Raw genomic sequence first — 25778 nt, forward strand, 5'->3', positions numbered from 1 at the left:
ATTCATAAAATTCACAGAGACTGTACTATGCAATTATTTGAGATAGCACTTTTCAGGAGATAAAATATTAAATTAGGAAACAGAAGACCAAGGTTCTTTCTTAAAATATCATACCTTCTTATAGAGATAATTTTTATTATATTCTAATTTCTCTTGTGGAAAATAACACCCAACCTGTGGCTTTTCATTTTAGTGTAGTACTGTAAGCATTACTTATAAAAACACCATTGTCCTTCAAAAATTTTTGTTGGGGTAGAAAAAAACAAACAAACAAACAAACCCAAACTTTGATTAGGTGTACCACATATAAAATTGAAATACAAAAAAAGACGGCTCTCACTAGATGTAGTCCGCAACTCTAGATAACAGACAGAAATGAATGAAGACTTAACTTAAATTCAAATAACATACAGTAGTCCCTCTTATCGATGGCAGATACGTTCCAAGACCCCTATCGAACCTTATCTATACTGTTTTTTCCTATATATATGTACCTAAGATAAAGTTTAATCTATTAATTAGTCACAGTAAGAGATTAACAACAACTAATAATAAAATAGAACTATTATAACAATATACTGTAATAAAAATTATATGAGCATGGTCTCTAAAAATATCTTACTGTACCGTATACTCATCCTTCTTGCAAAGATGTGAGAGGATAAAATGCCTATGTGATGAGATGAAGTGAGGTGAATTACACAGGGACCTGCGACACAGCATTAGGCTATTATGAACCTTCTGATGATAAGGGTTACTTGAACACAAGCACCTTAATTTGGGGAAAGTCAATATGATAATCAAGATGGCTACTAAGTGACTAATGGGTGTGGAACTTATACAGTGTAAAGAAGCTTATCAAAGGGAAGATTCACATCCCACAGGGGATGGCCTGAGATTCCATCCCCTACTTAGTGTGCAATTTAAAACTTATGAGCTGTTTATTTCTGAAATTTTCTGTTCAATGTTTTCATGCTCTGGTTGACCTCAGGTGACTGAAACCACAGAAAGCAAAACCATGGATAAGTGTGTAAATATAAAGTAGATTAACTTTTAAATGAAACAGAACTTTCATATTTAAGTAAGTGTGGACCTTCAAAGGAAACCTCACAAGTATCTACATTTATTTTGGCAGTGTTACATCTGCTTAAAAGACTATTTTATGGACCACGTTCATAACCAGTTAACAAGTCATTAGGAAAATGAACAGTTTTTCATTTTATAAATCATTCTGAACACAACTTTTAAATAAAACTGGGAAAGCTGTTCCTTGCATGGATTAGTCTCTTTATTCACTAGATCTGGTTCTGAATCGCTTTTGACTGTTATAAAAAAAATCAACTCTTCCCTCAAAAGACAGCAGCCTATTGCCCATGAGGCTATGTAGAAGGGGCTCAAAGACGAGTGGATACTACTTTTGGATTATATGATTATATAAAGGTGGGAGAGTGTCACTCTTAACCTGAGTGGCCTCCCTTGATATGTTTGTTTAAAAAAGGATATTTATTCAATGAATATTTACTGGGTCATATTATGGGCAAGCCCCAGGGCTAGCTGACCTGGTGGATGAATAAGGGAAGTCCTTTCCCCTGCTCTCAACACGGCAGTTCTGGAACAGATTCATGGCTTTGAAGACCCAGCATCACAGATTCTGTACTCTTGGAGTAAGAAAAAACCAGAAGCACTTCTAAAGTGCACTATAGTTTTATCTTATTACTGCACACTTAATCATAATTTTTATTCGCCCCAACTGCTAAAGCAGCTTTCAACAGTAGTTAATAAATCATTTTCATTTTTTATGCTCTTCAATTGACCCCACACACGCACACACTTTTTTTTTTTTTTAAGTTATCGAGTTGTTCATCACACACTCTAAACTGAGTAATCCCTAGGAGGATTAAATAATGAAGACTAACCAAAGTGTTTAGTATGAGTGAATGTACGCAAAGTATTACTAGATACCAATTATAAAATATACTTTTTACTACATGAAGCTCCTTTTACACTTAATAAAAATGCCTTATAAAATTGCTGACTCGGACTACTAACTCCTGAAAACACAATATGAACTGTTGAGGCATTTCTAATCATAAGATGAAAACCTGTATTTGACTAGATACATTATAACATTCTGCACTGCTAGTTGACAACAAAAATAACATGTCTTAGAGAACGGCATCCTAAATATACTAAAATTACTATCATCTCAAATCACAATTTATAAAGATAATATAGTACATTTATGTCAATCGTTATTCATCATGTTAATGCAGTCTCAAAGCCAAATTTAAACAGTTCTGGCATTTGGCAGACTTTTGTGAACTAACCAAGGTCAGAATATAAATACATTTTGAAATGTGCAGCTCTTCACCATCTTAAAAAGTAGGACTAAAAACATTATTAGAAGGAATGAGCAAAACAATTTTAAAAAGTCCAAAACCATAAACAAATCATAATTTTCTTTTATTCTAGAATAAAATACCTTAGACGAAATGCACGTTTATCCTATTTAAAACACTATAGGCCTCTAACATACAAAAGATTGGCCTGACCCTTCAGACATAAAGATGTATGCCATTATAACTATGAAATCTTATAAAAGATTTCCTTTTTGTTAATTTTTCTTAAGAATTCAGCTTTCTAAGGTTTGCCATTTTCTGGCATCACTAAAATCACTTCTGAAATTCTATTTGAACTATTTTTGATCATTATAATCTTAAAATATTAGAAAACCATCCTGAGGAATTCTAAAAAGAGAAAGATCCCTTCCTCCTTCCCCAGATCTCCAGAGATGCCACACCTTCCTCAAATATCTGATGCAAAAACTCAACTATAACTTAGCAACGAACTGAGCCCACAGAAGCTGACTGGGCCTTAGCTGAGACAAGTGGGCTGTTCCAAGGTGCTTGGTAAGCACAGCAGTTGCCCTTATCTGTGGTTTGTTACCCATGGTGAAAAAGATTAAATACAAAATTCTGGAAATAAACAATTCATAAGTTTTAAATTGTGTGCTGTTCTGAGTAGCATGAGAAAATAATAAAATGTCTCGCCTGTTCTGATCCTGGCATGAATCATCCCTTTGTCCAGGGTATCCAGGCTCCATAAACTCCCTAATCCCATCATTAGTCATTTAGTAGTTCCTTGGTTGTTAGATCAACTGTTGCAGGATTACAGTGCTTGTGTTCTAGTAACTTTTATTTTACTTAATAATGGTCTCAAAGCACAAGAGTAGCGATGCTGGCAATTCAGATATGCCAAAGAGAAGCCGTGAAATGCTTTCTGTGAGTGAAAGGGTATGCATACATAGGAAAAAACATAATATATATAGGGTTTTGTACTACCCTATATATAGTTTGGTTTCAGGCACCCACTGCAGTTCTGGAACACATCCCCTGTAGATAAGGGGTGATTACTGTGCTCCTATCTATAGAGTACTTTTTACCCTTGGTGTCTACCCAGGGAAGAGGCAAATTTCATTGTAAACTTTTTTTTTTTTTTCCAATAAAATACTTTTGCCTTTCAGGACTTTGCCTACTTTGATAGTCTGGAGAGTCTGTGTCCCTCTAGCCAGCTTGTTAGATCCACCTTCTCTGATACCCACATTCCACAGGTCTCTGAGCTCTGCCTTCTTCCCATTTCTACTCCTTTAAAAATTTCGTTGTTGTGTACAACTAGCTAGCCAACACAGGAGAAAATGTTGCTCAGCAGCAAATTAAATATACAAAATACTGTTTCATCACCTCTACAATTAATAAAGATTCAATGGACTACATTCATTTTATTACAGGCAGAAGTGTGCACTGTTTTTGGAAAGTAATCCCTCAGGATGTACTCTGATCCTTTGACCCATTCATTTCCTCCTTTAGGAATTTAAGGGGAAATCCTCCTTGTGTGAGTAGGGGTAGTAAAAAATGAGATGGAAACTTAATGGACAAAAGTATTTAGCTCGGCATTTTTGTAAAAACAAAAAATTACATAATCTAATTGTTTGGGTCCAAGGAAGTGATTAAATAAACTGATGCTTTTATTTTTTTTCATACATCATGCTATCATACAATGACACTTTAAAAGAAAATGAAAAAAACATGTATATATAGTATGGTTACAAAACTGTGGAAAGAAATAAACCATATGTGAAGGTGGGGAGCGATGTTGACACTACTTGTGACTATTATAAAACCGTGAAGGATTTTTTTTTTTCTTTTTGCTTGCGTACTTTCCAAATGTTCTTTCCTAAGCAAGCATTAGTTTATAATGAAATAACATAATGAAAGGTACTTGTTCCTTCTACAAACCTATTCTTGCCCTTGCTAGGACAAATCTCAAAGTATAACAATTTCTGCTGGGCTACTCTAGTGATGTACTTTTAACGGCAGCCTTTCAGAAGCAATATGTCAACGAAAAGGAGGCAGTGATGGTGAAATTTCAGGCAGGTGGGAATGAGATTTTGAGACTGGGCACACACTCCTGTGCTGCCTTAATCATCCCATAGGTCTGTCCTTTTTTTTAGGCCCTGACAGAGCTACAGTTAGGAAACACGTCCTTTTATTAATTCCAGCACACAATCTTATGAAAGAAGAAGTAGGCTCAGTCATGCCCCAAACATCAGCTCAGGAAAGCTGGACATGGCTACTGCTGGTGTGGACCTTGAGCCCTGGCCTTCTATCTTTTGACCCTCTTGTTCTTCATAGGACTTTGGAAAAACCATTCAATGAAGAAGGATTTGGCAGATACGGAGATTTCAGCATTAGTTTCTGGATGGCTTGAGTTCATGTCTCAACTACAGTCACTCACAGGCTGCGTATATCAATTATGCTACACCTTTCTCATAAACTGCTGGCCCAGGCAAACAGGCGTCCCCACAGGTGTTGCAATGAAGACTGTCTTAGTACGTAGTGTGCTGTCATTAAAACATCCCTGCAGAACTTGGCGTCCTTCATCAGGTTTTCATCCTGTCAATTCCAGGCCTCCTCTCATACTAAGCACCCCCATGCTAATAACTGGTGGCAGGATAATCTAATGAGACACCTACATATGAATGCAAGAAAAAGTACAAACAAAAGTTAATTTAATGTGGTCTGAGTGTCACTGTATGATAGGACTAGAGCAGGAGTGTCAGAAAGTAGTGGAGCAAATCAGGGACTGGGCCTTTGATAAGCTTAAGAGCCAGGGAGACAAATGGACTGACAGGAAAAAGGAAGTGAGAGAGCCATTCTAGTTACGAAAGCCAAGTAAATACAAAGGATTCCTGGGCTTCTTAATTTTATTATCTCTGTTCTGGATTATCTGTGGGACTGCTGGGCTCTAAAGTACCTAAAGCAACTGCCAAAGTATTTGTGACAGAAAAGAGGGTTGCTGACTTTTAAATGCTCTTAAACCTTAATCTTATTAGGTTTTCTTTCAAGTACCTATTGATCACAGAAGTCTTTATCAGGACTCCATGTGGGTGGGGCAGTGCTGCTGAATTCTTCAGAGCCAAGAAATTAGTCATATTGCTATCCCAGGCAATACCTTACCCAGCAAAGACATTTTGTCTTCCTTTAGGATGGTTGCACTGGAGCTTGCTGGCCTGCCACTCAGGGCCAAGGATGAAGATGGGGGGCTAGATCCGCCAGCCTCCAAAGCATGTTTTCATTAGAGCCAAGGTATCACAGGCTTAGCAAGGCTTGGGCACTAGGAGGCGCTGGGGGAATCTCAGAAAGTCACACCTCATGGGCCATGTTTCCCATATGTAAAATGAGTACTGGGCTTCAGGATCTTTGAGTCTTTCTCGGCTTCAAATCCTAATAAATCTAAATTCAAAGCTCTCAGAAAAGGCAAGAAACTTTGAGTTCCGCAGCACAACTAATTGATATGATTTTTTGACTATCAGATGACAGAGCTCTGATTATAGAATTGATTATGATTATAAAATTTTGGCTAACTCTAAAATAATCTCTTATCTTAAAAACATCCTCCAAAGGCAAAACAGGTTAAAGCGCACTTTATTCAATCTCTTTATTTTGGGGAACAACTTCAGTGCTTTAAGGAGGTAACTCAAGAACTGTGATAATTCTGAGGAGATAGTGCAGTACTTCAGTAACAAGAACATCTGACTGTGAGAAAGAGACAAATTCTTTAATATATTTTGAAGTAGAGAAGCTGAAGAAGTATAATTTTAAGACAACTAAAGTTTTTTGAAATCTGGCAGAAATCCGAGAAAATCAATGTTGACAGCAGCACAATAAAATTATAGCTATCTGGAAAGATCATCTTGATGAACTGGAAGTGTATCTCTTTATGCATCAAACTTACTTGAATTGTTTTTGATAACTTTTTGAAATTTCATTACCCACATCCTTTATTTATTAAATGGTATATGAAACAATGCAATCTTGGCTTGCCGACTTTAGGCAGTGACTAATAACAGTAATAATAGCAAGCAGCATTTATTATACACTCACTGCATGTCTGATGCCATTCTGTTTTGTGTGGATGATCACATTTAAGCCTCTGATCCAAGAAAGTGGGTGCTATTATTACCCCCTTTTTACACATGAGAAAACTGAAGCTCTGAAATATTAAAAAAAAAAAAATGCTTAAAGTCTCAAAGCTAGTAAACGGAAGAGGCCAAATTCAGACCCAGGTCCGACTCCAGAACTAGCCCTTCTCACCACCACATTGCTACAAACAGATTGAAAGGGACAGATAAGAGCATCCAGAGATTTTCCAGATCCTACTTGGGTAAAGAGAATGGTGTGCTTTTCCCAACAACAGAGGGGTGGGGAGATGGGTGAAAAAGGTGAAGGGGATTAAGAAGTACAAACTGCCAGTTATGGTATGAGTCTCTACAGCATAGAGAATATAATCAATAATATCATAACTATGTATGGTGACAGATGGATTCAAGACTTATCATGGTGATCGCTTCGTAAGGTTTATTAAAGTTTAATCATGATTTTGCATACCTGAAGCTAATATATTATATGTGACCTGTAACTAAAAATGAAATTAAAAATAAGCGTATGTACATTTATAGTTTGAAAAAGCTCCCATGTTGCCACAACCCTCTTCTCTAGGCCACTTCTCTTCTCTCTCTCTTTTTTCTTCCTCACCTCTCCTTATAAAGAATGTCCAACTGAATGATTACAAATGCCTCTGATTCCTGCAGAGATTTTTGTAAAGAGAAAAAGTCAAACTTTCCCTGGGAAGCTTTAAAAAGAAGAAATTTTCTAAATCATGCTACTAGTAAGATTGTTTTAAAAATTACTAGAGTTCATGTAACTTAACTAATAAGAGCTCAAATTTATAATTTTGCAGAATTATACTATATATGTTTTGTAGTCACTATACATTAGGGTCTGCAAATAATGAATATGGACTATCAATTTATATACTTCTTTGGCATTTTATTTAAGAGGCAAGCCGTGTCAGGATAGTGAGCAACACTCATCAAGAATTGAGTTTCTACTTTTGACTCTTCCACTACCTGGCAATGTGATTTCCAGAACAACCTGTGTACCAGTGGCCACTACTGTAAAATGAATGAGTTGAGCTTTCTCTAAAGTTCCATTCAGATACAGAGTTATAATTTTTATGGCATATTGTTGGTAACAGAAAAAATAATTTGTAGAGTATGTGTAAAGGACCTTTAAACAGATTTAGGAGTGAGGGGAGAGGGGTGGGGGTTTAGAGATAGTTCAATTACTTAACACTAAACAAGGCACTAGGCTAAGAACACTGAGCAAAAAGTCAAGACTTTGTTTCCTCGAAGAATCTCTTCCTTAAACTATCAAACATTGGTTTTTCCTTTATCACGTTTGTCTACTTATAGAAAAGGCATTTCATAATATCCTGGAGCTCACAGGTTGGCTGCTCCTATTTTGACCAATCAAAACTCATCTTTCACACAAACATTTTTATGCTTTTGTAGGTTATAAAGAACTTAAAAAGGTCACAGGTTCTCTACTGGGCTTAAGGGTATAAGCAGGTTCCAGTGCAGTTCTGATCAACTTATGTAGAGGCTTAACCTGATTTTATTGCATTTCACTTCTTTGAGCTTCACAGAGGTTGCACATTTCACAAATTAAGGTAAGACCTTCCACCAGCAAAATTATTACAACTCGCTTTCCTGTGGTGGTCTGGAACTGAACCCACGATACCTTCGAGGTATGCCTGTATACTTAAGCCCTCATCACTCACACTGACCTTGGGACACATAATTTAAACTCTCTCTAATAAAGAATTTGTACTACCATAAATCATGAAATAATTTAATACAAACATGTAAGTTCTCCATTGAATTCCAACAAATTCCAATCTATAAAAGGCACTTTTTTATACACGTGAAATACTAGGATAAATTTCTCAAGATGGTTTAGTTTATCAGCTAACCTAAGAAATACAGATGCATTGACTCAAAAATGCATTTTTAAATCTCTTTTCATATCCTTAACTAGGTTGTAAGTTCTAAATACAGTTCCTTTATATGATTCTTAAATTACCTGATAAGAGGAAGACAATACTTCTCTCAGACAATTTATCAACAGCTTACAAAAAATTAAGCTGAATATAATTGATTATATAGTAACAATCTTTTCTTGCTTCATATATTAATGTTCAGTGTCGGCATCTACTCCAGTACTTACACTGTTGAAATCTTAATTTATTGACCTACTTAAAGAGAGAAACCTTTTCTAACAGTCCGCAAACCACCTGTTCCGAGGATGGTAAGAGTGGGGAAATCTTGCACTTGCCCACGTTCGAGCAGTGTTTTAGACCAGGGTGAGCAGAATAGGCAAGGTAAACCACCCAAGGGTATCTAAGCTCCTTCAGAGTTCAGTTTTCAAACTGTAGCTTTTATTATTTTGCCGATATTATTTTCCACACCAGAACTACCCATATGAATAAACTGAGAAGTTTCAAAATAAAAATCTGTCACGGTAGTATATTACTACATCTGATCTTTAATAAAAGGGTTACTTGTCAATAGTTAACATAAATTATAGACTCAAGGACAACCTAAGGCTGGTGTATGGCCTAAAAATTTATTTTAATTATTAGCCATTAATATGAAACATTTCTTTAAGCTTATGATTATATAAATAGGTCTGGAATAAAAAACTAAAGCCTGTTTTTAAAAACCTAGAGAAGCCAACAGTTACCCCACAGCCAATCAGTCCCAAAGCTGGCTGTCAGACCTCTACCTCCATCCCATTTTGGTTGGTGAAAACTCCAGCCTGAGAAGGGAGGAGTCCCCTCTGACAATATGACTGTCTTCAGCCCTTGTCACTCAGACTCCCATAGTTCCAGAAAATGAAAAAAAAAAAAATTAAGATTAGGGCTCTAATCCTAAAGGACAATGTGGGTTCTTTGTGTAGGCTAAAACAACGACAACAACAAAACTTTTTAATTTTAAAAAAGCATTGAGGTAGAATAGTAAATGGACTATTTTTCTAAAAATTCCATGGTACTACTTTAATTTCTGTGCTTCATCATTCTAACACCATATATTATAAAGTTCAAGAAAATTCCATAGTTACTTTATTTACAAAGTTTTCATTGGGTTTGTGTGTGTCTTAATTTCAATTTTAAGTTTTACACCAAGATTTGCTATCCATCAAATAAGTACTGAAAAGCAAGTAATAATTGTGTGTTTGAAGGGGCTAGGCAATATCCTATTTGAAATTATAGACTGTTTCCTTCTAGGCCCACGTTGGTTAAAAATTTACCACAGTACCAGTAACAGAACTGTGTTGGCAGTACAAAAACAGTATTGGCTGTCTTTAAAACAAATTAACAAAATAAAAGTTTGGCTCAGAAATTATAGTTCAAGCTCTCAACATATTAGGCTTGCCTGTATCTTCTAAATTTTAACTACAGTACGTACTATTAGTATGTTCACATGTGATAGAGAACCTAAGTGTATAAAGAGAACTAGAAAATATAGGAACAATAAAGATCAAAACTGAGGCAAAGGTTTATGACGAGAAGCCTATGGTGGTACCTGAAACTGAATCTAAATGTGTGAAGTCCAGTGCCCTATTGATATGGGCAACTACTCTTTCCTCTCTAAAACAGAACATTTACAGCCCAGTTTTAGAACAGCATCAGTTACCTTTTCTTCTTTTGGTTACAAAGGAACACATCTGCCTGAAAAAACCATAATCCATTTCTTCCTGTTAACCTTTGAATAAATGCTGAAGCTAATTATGCTGCGTTTTTTTTGGGGGGGGGAGGGGATTGGTTCTCTTGACAACATGGAATTTTAAAGAACCCTTTTAGTTGTACCACTTTATGCAAGACTGGGCAATTTCAAAAATCTAGGTGCTGAGATATTAGCATCACACAGACACAGAAAGCTAAATAAATTTCCTTTACATGGTTAATTAAGATTTTTTTGCTTTAGAGACACAGATAACATGGATCTAATAGGGAAAGATGTGCATACTGTTGATATGCTGCCCTGAATTGACTGCTACTGTTCCACTACTTTAAATGCACTTTTAATCGCTATTGGTCAGTACCAAAAGCTTTTTAACATCCATGCATCTTTAATATTTTAAATAATTTCTTTAGACAATGGTGAGCTGCACTAACTGGCAGCTCATAGGAATTTAGAGGCATGAGATGTGTGAATTACACTCCTTCAAGCTTAAGGGAAATAAACAGATACAGACTCGGGGCTAATTTACCTATAGATTTTGGCTGGATATTTTTAAGGAGACTGGTAGATGAAGAGAGTTAGAGAGATGGTTGGTGAGAAGTAGAGTTTTTTTTCCACCTCCTTGGTTTAGTAGCCCTAACAGAATTTCATGAAGGGAAACAGCTAGACAGAAGTTGTCAGGAAGAGTAAAATCCATTCCCCCAAGTCTAGGAGGCTTCTATGCTTGAGAAAGGGTTTCAAAGCAGAACTGCTGATGGGCTATGGAAGGTCTCTGCACCGGAGGGATGAAGGCATTCTACCTAGGGTCAACTGAAAGGGACCCAAATCCGCTTTAATATGCTTATTACAGCTTAACCAAATGTATCAGGTCTTGGAGTAAAGTCACAAATCCTATGACAATCAAGTGATCTCCAGTCTATAGCCACTCAAACTAAATACCTCTTCACCACCTCAAAATTCTGTTCACTGCCTGAAGGGGAATCAGGAAGCTTCTGATTACCTACCCAATGTCGAAACACAAAATTTATTTCATGGAAACTGTGAATTTTTTTAAAATGAGAAAAACGTTACTTCCATTCATAATGTATTTTAGAAATCTGAATCAAGATGTGGGATGAAATGTTTTTAATATGGTTTCTACAGCTCTCGGATTGTTGCTGGCTTAATTTCACACACGAGAATAGCTGTGAAAGGAGGCATGTCCACAGAGAGCCTGGTAACAGGTGACTGGGAGGGAGTCAGGGCTTCAAGTCCTGACTCGGTTACTAACTGGTTCTGGGGCTCTGGGTCCTTCAACTTTCATATTTAAAAGGACAGTCCAATATTATTTTAAGGTCAAGGCCCTCTTCAGCTTTAAGCCAGTCATGAACTAATCACATCAGTGATTAGTTCTAACTGAAAATTATGGAAAAAAAAACATTATGACTAATCAAAGTCCATGTTTATCCTAGATGAAGTTTATCATTGTACTGCTAAGGAGGCAAACCTGTTGCATCACATGAAATACTTTTTTTTTTTTTGCCCCGCCTCCCACTACAGGAGAAATGCAAGAGACAGTAGGCTAGCTTTTTCAATTTTTCATTTTTTAAAAAATAATCAGTGTGCTCCCACGATAGCAAGTTCTCAAGTATCACCTTCATTGTCTTTAATAAGTACATACAGGATGCCACCTGGCAGAATGGGGCCACATGACTGAACACTGGGGTGTGCTGGCTTACTGTTAGAATCTTTTTATCATAAGTGATTGATGCTTTGTGTTTACATTCAAGCTTCATTTCAAAGCCATGTTCGAGTCTTATTGGGGGCCGTTTGGGACCTTCACTGTCACTGTTCTCAGGGACTATTAACCGTGGATCGCCGAGCGAAAGAGGAGGTTTGCACACCACATGCCCATGTGTTTAATACCTACCTCGCACGGCTCACGCTCACCCAACATGCAAGTTAGAAGCAACGGAGATTCAACCTCAGGTGGTAATCTGCTACATCTACTATAATACTGAAAAAAGGAGCCTTTGACACTGCACCTGGTGGAGGTGGAAAACCTCCAATGCGGGTCGGGAGGGATCTCTAGCACAGTACACTCACCTCTTTAATCTTTGCCCTCTTCTCTCGGATGGCGGCGTCCGCCGGCTCCCGGCCAACCGCCCCGACGGGGGGCACGAAAGCCACCGGGGGCAGCCTCCGGAACGCTGTCTTGTCACGCAGCTGGTCCTGGGCCACCTTTTCCTTCTCCAGCAGGATGTCTCTTTGGATCTCCTCGGGCAGTTTCTGCAGTGTCTCTTTGGCTTCTCTGAGAGCCCGCTCGTGGTTTTCACGGATCCTGGCCAAATTGTCCTCCAGAGCAGCCGCGGGGTCCCCGGGCGCACCCTCCTCGCCGCGCCCAGCTCGCCCTTCTGCCGCTTCCTCGGCGTGTCCCCCGGGCCCGGGCTTGTGTTCGGCGTCCGACTGCAGGGCGGGGCTGGAGTGGAACAGGACCCCGCTGAGCAGCTTGGAGGAGTCGGGCAGGAAGAAGATCGCCCCGAAGCAAAGCGTGATGAAGGCGCTGAACACCAGCAGCAGCACGAACTTCTCCGTCAGGCGGAAGGCGGTGGGGCCCGACCCCTTCCTGCCACCGCCGCCGCCGCCGAGACCCCCACCCAGACCGCCCCCCACGGGGCTGCTGAAAAGCGGCAACAGGCCCCCCACCGGCATCGCGCCCGCCGCCGCGGCCGCCTGGCTGCCCGCTGTCCAGTGGCCCTGCGCCGCGCCGCTCAGCAGCCAAACTTCGCCGCCGACCGGCGTCAGCGGCTGCGGGTCTGGGTCCTGCGCATCCAGGCCGCCCAAACCCCTCGGCTGGGCTGCAGGTATCCCCTGGGGGAACAACTCCCCTCTGGGTCTTCTTCCTGGGGTGGCTCCTTTGGCAAACAAGCACGCGCGACAGGCAGCAGGATGCAGACCCTGCGGGGAGGGAAACAGTAAAACGCAGTATTTACAATGATGGTGACAAAGTTTCCAGCGGGTCGACTCCCTCCGACCGCCGCGCGAGCCGCCAGGACAGCTCTCCCAGCGCGGAATCGGGAGTCCGGCTCCCGGCACCGCCCTCACTGTCCGCTCTTTGGACTTGGGGTGAAGTTTCCGGGTCCCAGGGGGCGGGGTGTCCCGCGCACACCTGGAGCAGGGCCGCGTGCGGGCACCTCCTGGAGAGGGCAGCGCACCTCGGGGCTGGAGGGGCGCAGTTTGGGTATGGGGCTCGTCAACTTCGCCCTCTCCCCATCTCGGAGCTAGACTGGCTGTCTCTGCTTCCCAGGCGGCGGCGAGCGTGCAGCCCGGCAGCCCCGCAGCCCTGGGCGCCGCTTTGCTGGACGAGCGCGCCGACCCGCGGGCGAGCTGGAGCGAGCAGGGTAGCACGATGCCCTCCGCCGCGGCCCCGCGAGCTCTAATACAGCTGCGGGTCTCTGGGCGGTCGGAAACGGGGGCGGTAACGCGTCCGGAGAGTGATGGCATGGCCAGGCCAATCACGCGCCGCTCAGGGCTCCTCGGGGGCGGAGCCGAGGCGGGGAGGAGGCCGCGCCGGGCGGGGAGTTTACGGGAAGCGCAGCCTCGGCGGGGCCCGGCCGGGGGCGGCAAGGTCGCGGGTCCTGGAGGCGCTGGGCAGGCTGGAGCGGTGCAGGCCCCGGACGCGAGGCGGCGTGCGGAGGGCTCGGGGTCGCGGGTTTATCCCGCGCTGGCCGCCGTCCCGGGTCCCGGGGGGTGGTGGTTCTCGAGTTGCTGAGGAGGCGCCTGAGCTGACACGGAACCCCTCTGTCGCCTCCTCGGACTAGTGCCAGGCCTAGCGTGGCCCGATCCAGTGTGCCCCGTCCCGAGGAGGTCCCGGGAAGGGCGGGGTCTCCAGGAGAATTACCGGACACTGGATCATTAGGAAGCACGTCCTTTCAAGAATTACCTTCTTTCCCCCGCCGATGCCTTTATCAGTTAAACCAAAAGTCCCTAGAAGAGGAGCTGTTATCCGGGGAGCTTTTGAGCTCCCTGGTCTAACATCCTAAGTCTCTTAGTTTTGTGATTGCTTAGACTTCTTCGTCACTAAAAAAAAAAAAAAAAAAAAAAAAAAGTGTGTTTCCCCCGCCCACACTCACTTTCAAAATTCATTTACTTCATAGAAGTTGGTCACATTTTCCATTTAAAGAAGACAGTTTCATGTTGCCAGAGCAGCAAGTAATAAATTTGAACACGGTGTTGAAATTAAGTCTTGGATTTGATTACTTCTATGGAAGTAAGGACTTGGTCCAACAGAAATTGTTTTCAAGACAATATTATTTTCCAAAATGTGTTCGTAATTCCCCGGTTGCTCTGCAAATAAAGGGTTATCAGGAAAAAAGTTGACTAACTTCCCATTTCCGAAAGCTAATTTGTAGCAGCCTTATCCTATCTCTCATCCTTCTCTGGAAACATGATTTTAGCTCTGTTTCTGCTTGTTGTCTTAAAACAAAGGAAACAGCGGTACTTTTCAGGAAGATGCCCACAATAGTTGTTTTCAGGCGTTAGACTGTATGAAAAAATATAAAAGTAAATCATAAATCCTTATTACAGTTTTTATTTAAGTATTCATTGTAACCATCATTATTTATTGTACATTTGTTTTATGTGAGATGAATCATACATCCAAAGTTTCTGTTGATGGAAAAATATCGTTTGATAAAGACGACATTATGGCTTGGTTATTTTTAATAACTGCTGTGAAATTCTATGCCCAGAAGAGTGCATCATACCCAAGCAGGGTAACAAAGTTTTGAAGGACTGAAAAAGAAAATAATCATTTTGTAAAATAACCGAATGGTAATTTTAGTTTCAAAGTTGTTAATAAGCCGAAAAGTTTTAATCACTGTGAAATAATAGTTTCCAACAACATTCTTAAAACTGAGTTACCACATGGGTATATGGGTAACAGATAATATTAGGGTTAATTACCCTAAAAGCCAATCTCTGTGATCTTCTGTTTCAGAATGATTTGTTATTTTAACTGTTATGCTTTAGGAATGGAATTATTGCTTATAGCCATAAAAATATTTAGAAACTTTGATTCAAAATTAATATTACCAAGTATTCCAGAAAAGCAATAAAATCTGCTTTTGAGTGTATGTCAAAAGGAGATTTGATGAAAGGTTATAAACCTAACTTTACTTCTGGCACCCTTTAATTTTGATACATAGGCAGTTTGGACATTTCACTTATCCCCTACAGTGGAAACATTCAAAATTTAGCATCTGGACTTAAAGATGATTCTTTCCCCTAAAAATTTGAAATTTGATTTATCTATATTGTGTTTAAATATTTTAAAGTAACTGCTCTACTTATTTCTGTTTACTTTTATGAAGCTTATTTTAAGCTTACTTTCTTATTGCCGGCATTTCTTATAAAACAGAGATTTATTATGAGTGAGGCTTAGCTTTAATAATTTGTTAAACAAGAGACTAGCATTAAAGGATACCAGTCTGTATTATGGAGCATGAAAAATAGGTGGGAGTGCTTGTATTTGGGCTAGTGCAAGTTAAAAAAAAAAAAAATTCGGAGAGAAGGTATTTTAACAGACATATCAACTAAATTAGCCATGTAAAAACCCTTTAAAATAACTATGCAAAGCCCTTCATAGTCGTAGTAAGGGACAAGTACAGAATGGTCATTAAGTAAAAATATGCATTTTGTAAAAGCAAAACCAGACACTTTGCTTCGATTTCAATACTGTGAGCACTTAGCATTCTACAGTTGAAAAACAATATCTTGTGTCTCAAGATAAAGCAAGAATAAAGCTGACTGGTTCCCAAATAATAAAACTTTGACTATGTCCTATAAATCCAGACTTCCCCATCATATCTCCTTGAAGATATGTCATGATCTTTGTGAATACCATGATTTTGATAAAGTTTGCTTTCTTGTTATTAATGTAATGTAAATTTAGCAACCTTTGTAATTTTGTGTGTGTTTTTTTTCTCTTTAAATATTTGCTGTGTTTTCTTATTTGGCCAGCCAGTCATGAAGTATGACTCCCTTATACCCTTTGCTAGTTTGCTTGCAAGCTTCGTTCTTACTTTTTCCTTTCCCAATGCTTCTCTCTCTCTCTCTCTCTCTCTCTTTCTCTCCCCCCCCCCTCTCTCTTTCTCTCTCTCTCTCTCTCTCTCTCTCTCTCAATCTCAATCTCTCTCTCCACCCCCCCCCACTTCTCTGATAATTTGTACATTTTTGAGTTTCAAGATAACATCTTTAGAATCAAGTAATTTTTTTAAAAATCTGGTTTTGGTTAGAGATATCCACTCAAAGTACAAAGAAATTCTCAATTTATTTGGCTACTTGTATTTCTCTATTTTTAAAATTACATTTAACAAAAGGTAGATTTAATTTTTATGTTAATATGCCTAAAATTAAATATAATAACAATTCTAAACAATGTTACAAAGGGAAAAGTGAAAATATTTTTATAAAAACTGTGGTGAATGAATACTTTTACAAAGTTATAAGATCTCAGAAATTAAAATGTAAAAATATTTTTTAGTAGGAAGTTTCTAGAAAGTTCTTGGTAGCAGTTTATGGAAGAATCCTTTTGAGAATTTGTGTTCTTTGGCTTAAAAATAAAAAGTGATCTAAAAGAAATGACTTTAACACAGCTACGTAATAATTAACTACTGAAGTTTTCCAATATGTAATACTTCTTATAAAATCTTCCTACACCTACAGATAATTTTTTAATTATCTTCAAATTCCAGGTCAGAATAGGTTTTATTTTTTAAAAATGTAATATGCAAATAATAATTCATCGTGAACTTTAATCTTGAAATTTCAGTACTTCAATGGACAACTCTGAATTTTACATGAGCTTAATTAAGATGGGAATTAACTAAAATCTTAAACTATCGATAATATTTATGGTCATATAAGGGGCTATAGTCATATCTCTATTTTTCTCCTCCTCCTCAATTTACTTTGAACTACCGGAGTAGATTAATTTCGTAGGACTCTAATCAACTTTGTATATATGCATGTGTTGGGATAGGGTAGGGTGGGGTAGGTAGGAGGCTGAATGAAGGAGCTCCATCTGTCCCTGAGTGCTCCTGTTGAAAGATCTGTTTTTGTTTTTAATACTCATTTTATAAATATTAGTTGTCCCAGACATGAAAACAGTGTGTCCCACAAAGTATTTGTGCATTGGCTCTTTAAAACTTTCATAGCATTTCTCTCCATAGAAACAAAGTTGTAAATGGTGCTTTGAGTCGCTAGTCTATTCTACAAAGATCTAAGACCCTAGGGAAGAACAAAATGTTGGGAAAAAAAAAATACTGTTGCAATGCTAGTAATCAAAGTAGCATTAAATTAGAAAATATTTTATTTATCTTGAATGATGGAGCCCAATTATGGAGTCTGAGGACAAAGAGATTTATTTGGAAGCAGAGGAGATATAATGATTCTTTCAGAAAGATTCTAAACCAACTTTCAAGGTCAGAAAGGTTTATGGAACTACTTATGTACAGTTTTCCCTCACCAAGTATAGCTTTCTTTTGATTCCAAATGTTTTACTAATAGTACCTTTATGCTGTTTTGTGTTGTGTGTGTGTGTGTGTGTGTGTGTGTGTGTGTGTTGTCTTGATTTGATTAACAAAGGATCTGAAAGAAATAAGTACAGAGAGAGGTTTTACCAGAGGTAACTGAACAAGGGTTTGAATGAGAGAATAATTTATAATAGAGGACATGCATGTCCTTGGCTGTGTGACCATGGGTCATAAGTTGCCTATCTCCTGTATTTCTCATTCTTTATCTGTAACATTATTACTTCAAGTTAAATGATATAATTTAAGTGTCTGGCACAATAGGCATTCAAGAAATTTAATTCAATTTCTCCCCTCTCCTAAAAATAGAATGTTAAGAGGGATGAAAGAATATTGTCTGTAGGATTCTTATAAGGAAAACCAGAAAAGGATGGCAGGGAAGAAATTTGGGGTTAAGTGGTAATTCACACAGTGGTCACTTTTCAGCTTCTGTCCTCTATTTAAATATATGCACTGGAGGAGGGACAACCTCAGGCTTAGTAAGAGAAGAGTACTATAGTATTTCTCCACTCTTTGTATAAAATAGAAACAAAAAGTTTGCCAGTCAATGAAACTTTATAGTTCCTCAAGCCTTGAGAAAATGAATGATGGCAAAGTCTCAAAGTGAGAAGAATGATATTAATACTCAGTACTTGAAGAAACAGGAAACCAAAGATTCAGGACAGAAGGGCTGAACAGAGAATGCCAAAAACGACCTTTAGGAGCCCTTATATATAAAATGTTTGAATTTTATAACTTGAGGAGAATATACTATTTCAACTGAGTGGAAACTAAAGGAAAAAGTTTCTTTCTATGGTCAGAGAAAGATACAAAAATTTTCCTTAGCTTTTAATTAATTAGATACATTTTCAAAAGAATTTTTTTCTTAAATAATTTTTCTCTCCATTCTCTGTCCCACTAAAGATCATATGCATTCCAGAAAAATCAACCAACCTCAGAAAAAGAAAACTTATGACGTGTTATTCTGCCCAATTGAATTTTTTTCATGAATAAAGGGAAATGAAACCACATGTGCCTGTTCTTATTTTGGAGAAACTACCAACAACTATGACATGGCAGCACTTGGCTTCCCAATTTCATTGCAGAATAAATGTGCTGTTTGCGTACATGTTAAGTCTTTCGTATTGTCAGGACAGAACTCATTTTGGCCCTGGGTCTCTGTAAATGAATAGGAATTCACAGTGGTTCTTTGTCCACTGAACTTATTTTTCAAGTTCACAGGGAGCATTCTCCTGCTATATATAGATTCACTTAGGGGCTAAGCTAAAAGCAGGTCCGTATTGAAGATAGCACTTGAACAAGTGTCTACTGAATGTACGACTGGTACTCTGTTTGCTTGGTATAATTAATACTGGTCTGGACCTGGGAATGAGAGGGACATACTGAAGTTAACATAGGAGAAGAGAATGGAAGAATTTCAACCAGTGACTCATATATCTATTAGACTGAATGGTCTGGAACTGGCAGGGTCTCATATAGGATTTATATATAGATTACTGGGCTTAAAATATGTTGAGTTTGAGTTAATCTGGCTCTTAGATTCTAAACAGTCATGAGTATCCACCGACATGACTGAGTTCTCCAGTTTCTCTCAAATATTAAACAGGTAAAATGCCTTCTACTATTATTAATGCTGTCATATCTTGAACAGTAACCAACAAAAAATTAAACTCTCAAGTGCTAAAAAGTGCCATCCATTTTACATTCTTCATATTAAAATCCATATATATCTCAATCAATAAATTAATTTTTATATTCTTAAAACTAAGTAGCCATCATAAAGAATTTAGTTTACTTAAGTGATCCTAGAGCTCATTTCTTTTGTTCCATAGGTGTTCATAGAGTAGAATAAATTACTATGAGAAGGAAGTTAGGAAATGTCAATTTGTGAAACTTTTCAATTAACTAATAGGCTATATATATAATGTGCCATTAAGTACATTTTTTTAAAGTACATGTAGTTCCATCATTTCTCTCTCCTTGAAAAAAGTTTTAAATTAACATAAACTGCTGGTGGGAATGTAAAACAGTACAGCTGCCTTGGAAAGGAGTCTGGCAGTTCTTTAAAAGGGTAAATATAGAGTTACCATATGACCCAGTAATTCCAGTCTTAGGTATACATTGAGAGAAATGGAAATATCTCTGTACATAAAAATCTGTACATGACGGCTTTGACAGTGTTATTCATAATAGCCGAAAGAGAAAACAACATAAATGTCCATTAACTGATAAGATGTGGTATAACCATACAATGGAATAAGGTTCAGAAAAAACAAACAAAAAAAAGGACAAAATACACACATACTACATATAACATAGCTGAACCTTGAAAACTTTATGTTCATTTAAAGATGGCAGCCACACTAATCACATATGGTATGGTTCCATTTACAGAAATGTCTAGAATAGGTAAATCTATAGGGAGAGAAAGTATATTAGTGATTATTTTCATCTGGGGTCCTGGGAGAATGGAGGGTCACCCCTAAAGAATACAAGGTTTCTTTTTGGGGATGATGAAAGTGTTCTAAAATCGGTTATGGTGATAGTTGTATGATTATGAATGTACTAAAAACTATTGAATTGTACACTCTAAATGTGTGGTTTTTATGGTACATGAATTATACTTGAATAAAGCTATTACAAAAATAATTTTCCTTTCATAACTGGTTTATAAGAATTTTTCTCAAGGACCATGGATTACCTTAAGCAAAAGCAAAGGTAAAAATAAGAAAAAATTGATATTACACTTAGAAGAATTATTAAATATTTAAGTTTGAGAAGTAGTAAGTAGAGAGTATAAAGTCAAGAAACATTTTCACGAATACAGAAGAAAATGCTACAATTTCTCAGCTTGAGAAATACATGTTTTTATTGAGTAGTCAAACCAAAGGAATGTTTTTAAGTTATGAATCATTTCTACAGCCTACACTCACTCTCTCTTATTAAGATGTAGACAAGTAATATCATTCATATTTTTGATGTGTGGAAATTACTATTAAATTAACTGTACTTCACAGCACTATAATGACCAAAATATTTCCAAGAGACGTTGACTTACTCAGAGTAGGCAGCTTAAACTAAGCAAAATGATGCAGGGGCAAGACAGCTAGATTAGGGATGAGATGACCTATTTTTATTTCTTTTTATTTTAGCTTATTTTTAATTTTTATTTATTTTTCAATTAGAGTTGACATTCAATATTATATTGAATTCAGTTATACAGCATAGTGGTTAAACATTTATGCAGTTTATAAAGTGATCCCCTCAATGAATCTAGTACCTGCCTGGCACCATACTTAGTTATTATTGGCTATATTCCCTATGCTGTACTTTACATCCTTGTGACTATTTTGTAACTGCCAATTTGTACCAGACGACCTATTTTTAAAACAAACTCTGATTCTTGTGGATTATTATAACACTCAGCTTCACTTTCCCCTTCTGTAAAATAAGGGGGACTCCTAATTGAAAGGGTTGTTGTGAAGATAAAATTAGATATCATATGTATATCAGAGAATAGTCTACAACTATAAGGTATTAGTATAATTAATAGTATTAATTATTAGTAGAATATTATTTATTAATATTTAATTATTATTACTATGCATTTAGAGAACCTAGCATCAGAATTCCAATCTAATAATCGTTGAGAAGACCAAAAGGGTACATGTGTATGTTTTCTTTCTGTCTGTCTGTCTATCTACGTATCTATCTTCCTTTGAGATCTTTAACTCAAAGGTAGAAATATTTTGAAAAATGTACTCTTGCATTTTTTAAAGAAATAATGAATATTTAATAGGACATATTATCAAATGTGTAGCAGAACCTACATCTGACTCTTTTATGTTGAGTTAATCTTACCAAAACAGAAACCATTATTCTGCATGCCTTCAAAAGGTAGTAAAAAACAGGACATCCTGAGAAATTGTGCATTTTTCTGCTTTCATATAGTATTCACACCCCTATTAAATTTACATTTTTCCCTCTTCAATTGATTTTTTACCTTTTGCACTTTTGTACTTTTATAATCTTATCACAAATGTAATACATATTTATTATAGAAAGTTTAGGAGATGTGGGCTAACAAAAAGAAAACAACTTCAGATTCTTGCAAAACTAATGCATTTGTACATACTTTACAAAGTAGCATAGTGTGCTCTTTTTCACTGTCTTCAAATAAACATTGTTTATGGGTTTCCTTCGTTCTGCCCAGCCTCACCTTTAAAAATTTTATTTGTAGTGATTAATATCTCCCTTTTCTAAATAACCTTGAAGGTAGATGGGGGTGTGTAATGCTTTCGTTAAAGCTCTAAACTTTCTCATGTTTAAACATGATAACAAATGGTAAATAAAATGTTTTATCACTGATTTTCTCTTTTAATTACTACAGTTTTCTGTTTCTCCTGACCATTTATTTCTCTACTCTCACTTGATGCCAAACCATTAAGATGTGGTAACATATTTTTCACTACAGAGATATAGTTTTATAAAATATTGCGAAATAAAAAAAAACATTAAGCAAAAAAGATACCAACTATTCCCACCACATTGAAATAATTAGATTAAATAAACTTTTATATCCTCTCATTAAAAAAATATATACATAAAGATAAAAGGTTTTAAACCCATAAATGTAAAACATATAAACATTTAGCTACATTTTCTTTTTCAAACCATAGAAATTTGACATGTAGAGAGAATTATCTGCGCACTAGGCCAAGAGGACTTTTCTTAGCGTCTGGCTCTTTTTTTTTTTTTTTTTTTAAATGTATCTATTAGATTCAAACTAATCAAACCCTGTTTGGTTGAGTAAAAAATGTAGCTACTCTTCAATTTTGATTATGATTTGCTTTCCTTTTGTTTGTATGTTTTTAGTTCAATTTAAAAGTTTCGATTGTTTTTGTTTTGTTTGCCTTAATCCTCATGTGCTATGTACAGTTAGAAGAAGCTGGCTCATCAGTTCTTTCCACCTCACAAAATAGATTTTGTTGTTAATTTTTCTCTTCAGTGTTACTGGTCTTTCTCAAACACAAAGGTTTAATTCTGGGCACTGTCCTACAATAGCCTTTCGAGACATTTTAGTCACTAGTCTTTAAGTAAAGAATCCTTTGTTATTTCTTAGATGCCTCATTGTTTATGTATTACCTGTAGCAAAGCAAGGGACTTTGAAATCTGAAATGCCAAGGTAAAATTGCAACAGTTTTCAGACCTAGCTCATGAAAAACTGAACATGATGGAAACAATGTGTTGAAATTAGGATACAAAATAAATGAAACCCATATTATGTTCTATTCAAGCTCATTTCCTTGGTTTAGTACATAAAGAGGTGATGATGTAAACTGTTTTTGAAATAAATCTCTGTGTGTGTGTATGTGTGTGTGTGTGTGTGTGTGTGTGAGAGAGAGAGAGAGAGAGAGAGAGAGAGAGAGAGAGAGAGAGAAAGATGTTTTGACCAAAGCTTTATTTCTAACTCCTAAAGTTATATTAACATTCTCCTTCAAAATGAGAGCTTTTTTTTTCTCACTGTCCTGTAACCCTTAACCTGCTTAGATTCTGTGGTTCATAATGTCAATACACGTTTTGCCAATATCCTACACTGTTTGTCCCTATGTCTTCTTGCCACATTTCTCTGGCAAAACTTCAAATTTGGGGGAATACAAACATCCACTTTTTCAGTGCTTGTGCCCTGACAGCCATGCCTTGGTAGAAAAATTACACAATGGCAGATTGATTCCACCAGCACTCATATCCAACCTCAAATGTGTCTTAGCATTGCCCGGCAAGCCTCCTGTGTCTATTTGGTCAATTTCCATTCCCACCCTACACAACAATTTCAGGTCTTCTTCATTCTCTTCCACTCTTTCTAGCCCAGTAATTCTCAACCAGGGCCAATTTTGCTCTTCCTTTCATCCCAGCACCTAGGGGACATTTGGCAATATCTGAAGACAGTTGCGATTACCACACTTGCAGGGAACAAGTGAAGGGGATTGCTACTGATATCTAGTAGGTAAAGGCCAGGTGTGCTGTTCACCATCCAACAATGCATAGGACGGTCCTACAAAACACACAATACAGAATTATCTGGTTTAACAGAAAACAATGCCATGGTTGAGAAACCCAAATCTAGCACTTTCATACTCAGCAGATGCCTTTCTTTCTTTACAGAGGAAATGGCAGCCAACCGTTGAGAACTCCTTCATCTTTTCTATTTCAAACACAAAATACATATTTCTGCACAGAGACTTCCATCTTATTATGATGGTCACTGAATTGGTTGAATCCTTCACTGGTGTCCCTTAAATTTTTACCTCTATTGAGCACTTGAGTTCAGGTGACCAAAGATGATAATTTCTTTTCTTTTTTTTTTTAGGAGGAACAGTCTTTTGGGAAGTGTAATTTTGCGAAGAAGGATATGAGTAACTGTTGGTTTGCCAAAGATGTGGACTGTAGTGTACATTTTCCATTTTATTTCTAACTGTTGACTGTTGAATCATGTTCCTACTTGGGCCATTTCTTAGTAAATACAGTCTTGAAAAGGAAAAGTGCCCACCTCCTACATTGTCATTGAAGATGTTAGTTCCTTTCTTTCTCTACTTTTGGAGGACAAGACTTGGGCATATGACCTAGCTAAAATAGACACTGCTACCTTGGATTATAAATTTGAATATAGAATATACAAATGAAGATAGGGTAAGGATTCATCTTTGCTAGTACAAAGCCATGATTCTTGCAGTATCAGAGACGATGATTTATGTTAAAAGACACTCTGTATGCCCCTTATTCTTAGACTTCTAGATCTACTTTGATTTATGCCTGGTTTCCAACCCTTGTACTTCAGCATTCTTTGGTTTGGTGAACTTCTGAGAGTGCTTCTCCTAGATTTTCTTGTACTAGTCAGAGTTCATTTATATCTTGCACATGTTATCCTAATAGACACAAAATTAAAATGCTAATGCTCTTTCCTCCTTAATCCTGGTTCTCTTCTAATTTCTCCTGTCTCAGTAAATGGCACCATTATTTATCAACTTAAACAAGCCAAAAGCCCAGGGTACATCATTGACAATCTCTTTCTCTCAACCCACATCTAATCCATCACTATATTTTATTGATTTTTTTTTCTCTTAAATATTCCTAGAGTCAATCCACTTCTTTTCAGTTCTACCACTATCAACATCATTAACCTAGTCCAAGCCACCGTTATGTCTCATCTGGATTACAATGATCTATTTGGTCTATCTGTACTTTTTCCCCTCTTCTAAACCATTTTTTTTCTAAATATAAAATCTGATCATGTTATACACTGCTCCACTATCCAGTTACATCCTCTCTCTTTTAGCCACTGGGAGCTTGCCTTACTACTTCCTACTTCCAGACCTCAGCATTGCTGTTCCCTCTCTCTACAACTCTTCCCTTCCCCCATTCCCTTCACAATTAACTCCTATTCAACCTTCACATCTTCTGTCACATATCCTTTCTTCATGACCGCTGTCTGTCCTGTCTGCTGAGGCTGCCATAACAAAACACTGCAGACTGGGTGGTTTAAACACAGACATTTATTTCTCACAGGTCTGGAGGCTAGGAAGTCCAAGGTCAGGATGCTGGTTGATTTGTTTCCTGGTGAGAGCTCTCTTCCTGGTTTTAAGACAGCTGACTTATTACTGTGTTCTCATCTGGCTTTTCCTTGGTGCGTAGGCAGGAAGTAAGGGAGGGGGCTGGATCTCCTCCTCTTTATAAGACCATGCCACCCTTGTAACCTCATTTAACCTTAGTTACTTCCTAAAGATCCTGTCTCCAAATACAGTTATATTGGAGGTTAGGACTTTGACAGATGAATTTAGGCTAACACAATTCAGTCTATGGTATTCTGTCCCTCATACCCCAAAATTCATGTTCGTATTGCATGCAAAACATAGTTATTCCAGCCTCAAAGCCCCCAAATCTTAATACAGTCCAGATTAAGTCTAAAGACTGAAACCTAAAGTCTCATCTAAATATTATTTAAGTCAGATATGGGTGAGACTCAAGGTATAATTCGTTCTGAGGCAAAATTTCTCTCCAGCTGT

The 25778-nt window shown here is 37.7% G+C and overlaps 1 protein-coding gene across 1 annotated transcript in view; it reads right to left on the minus strand.

The window, feature by feature from the left end:
• MAN1A1 (mannosidase alpha class 1A member 1) overlaps positions 1–13561 on the minus strand; it is a 142811-nt gene extending 129250 nt beyond the window's left edge. Inside the window, exons 1-2 of the mRNA XM_016153805.2 lie at positions 13339–13561; positions 12230–13081 (exon numbers count right to left, since the gene is read on the minus strand). Coding sequence (XP_016009291.1) covers positions 12230–12835 — 606 coding nt within the window. The 5' untranslated portion in view covers positions 12836–13081; positions 13339–13561. The remainder of the gene's footprint in view (positions 1–12229; positions 13082–13338) is intronic.
• Between the last annotated feature and the right edge of the window lie 12217 nt (positions 13562–25778).

The sequence above is a fragment of the Rousettus aegyptiacus genome, unplaced genomic scaffold (genome assembly GCF_014176215.1).
Source record: "Rousettus aegyptiacus isolate mRouAeg1 unplaced genomic scaffold, mRouAeg1.p scaffold_m13_p_1, whole genome shotgun sequence".
In the NCBI taxonomy this organism is placed as follows: Eukaryota; Metazoa; Chordata; class Mammalia; order Chiroptera; family Pteropodidae; genus Rousettus; species Rousettus aegyptiacus.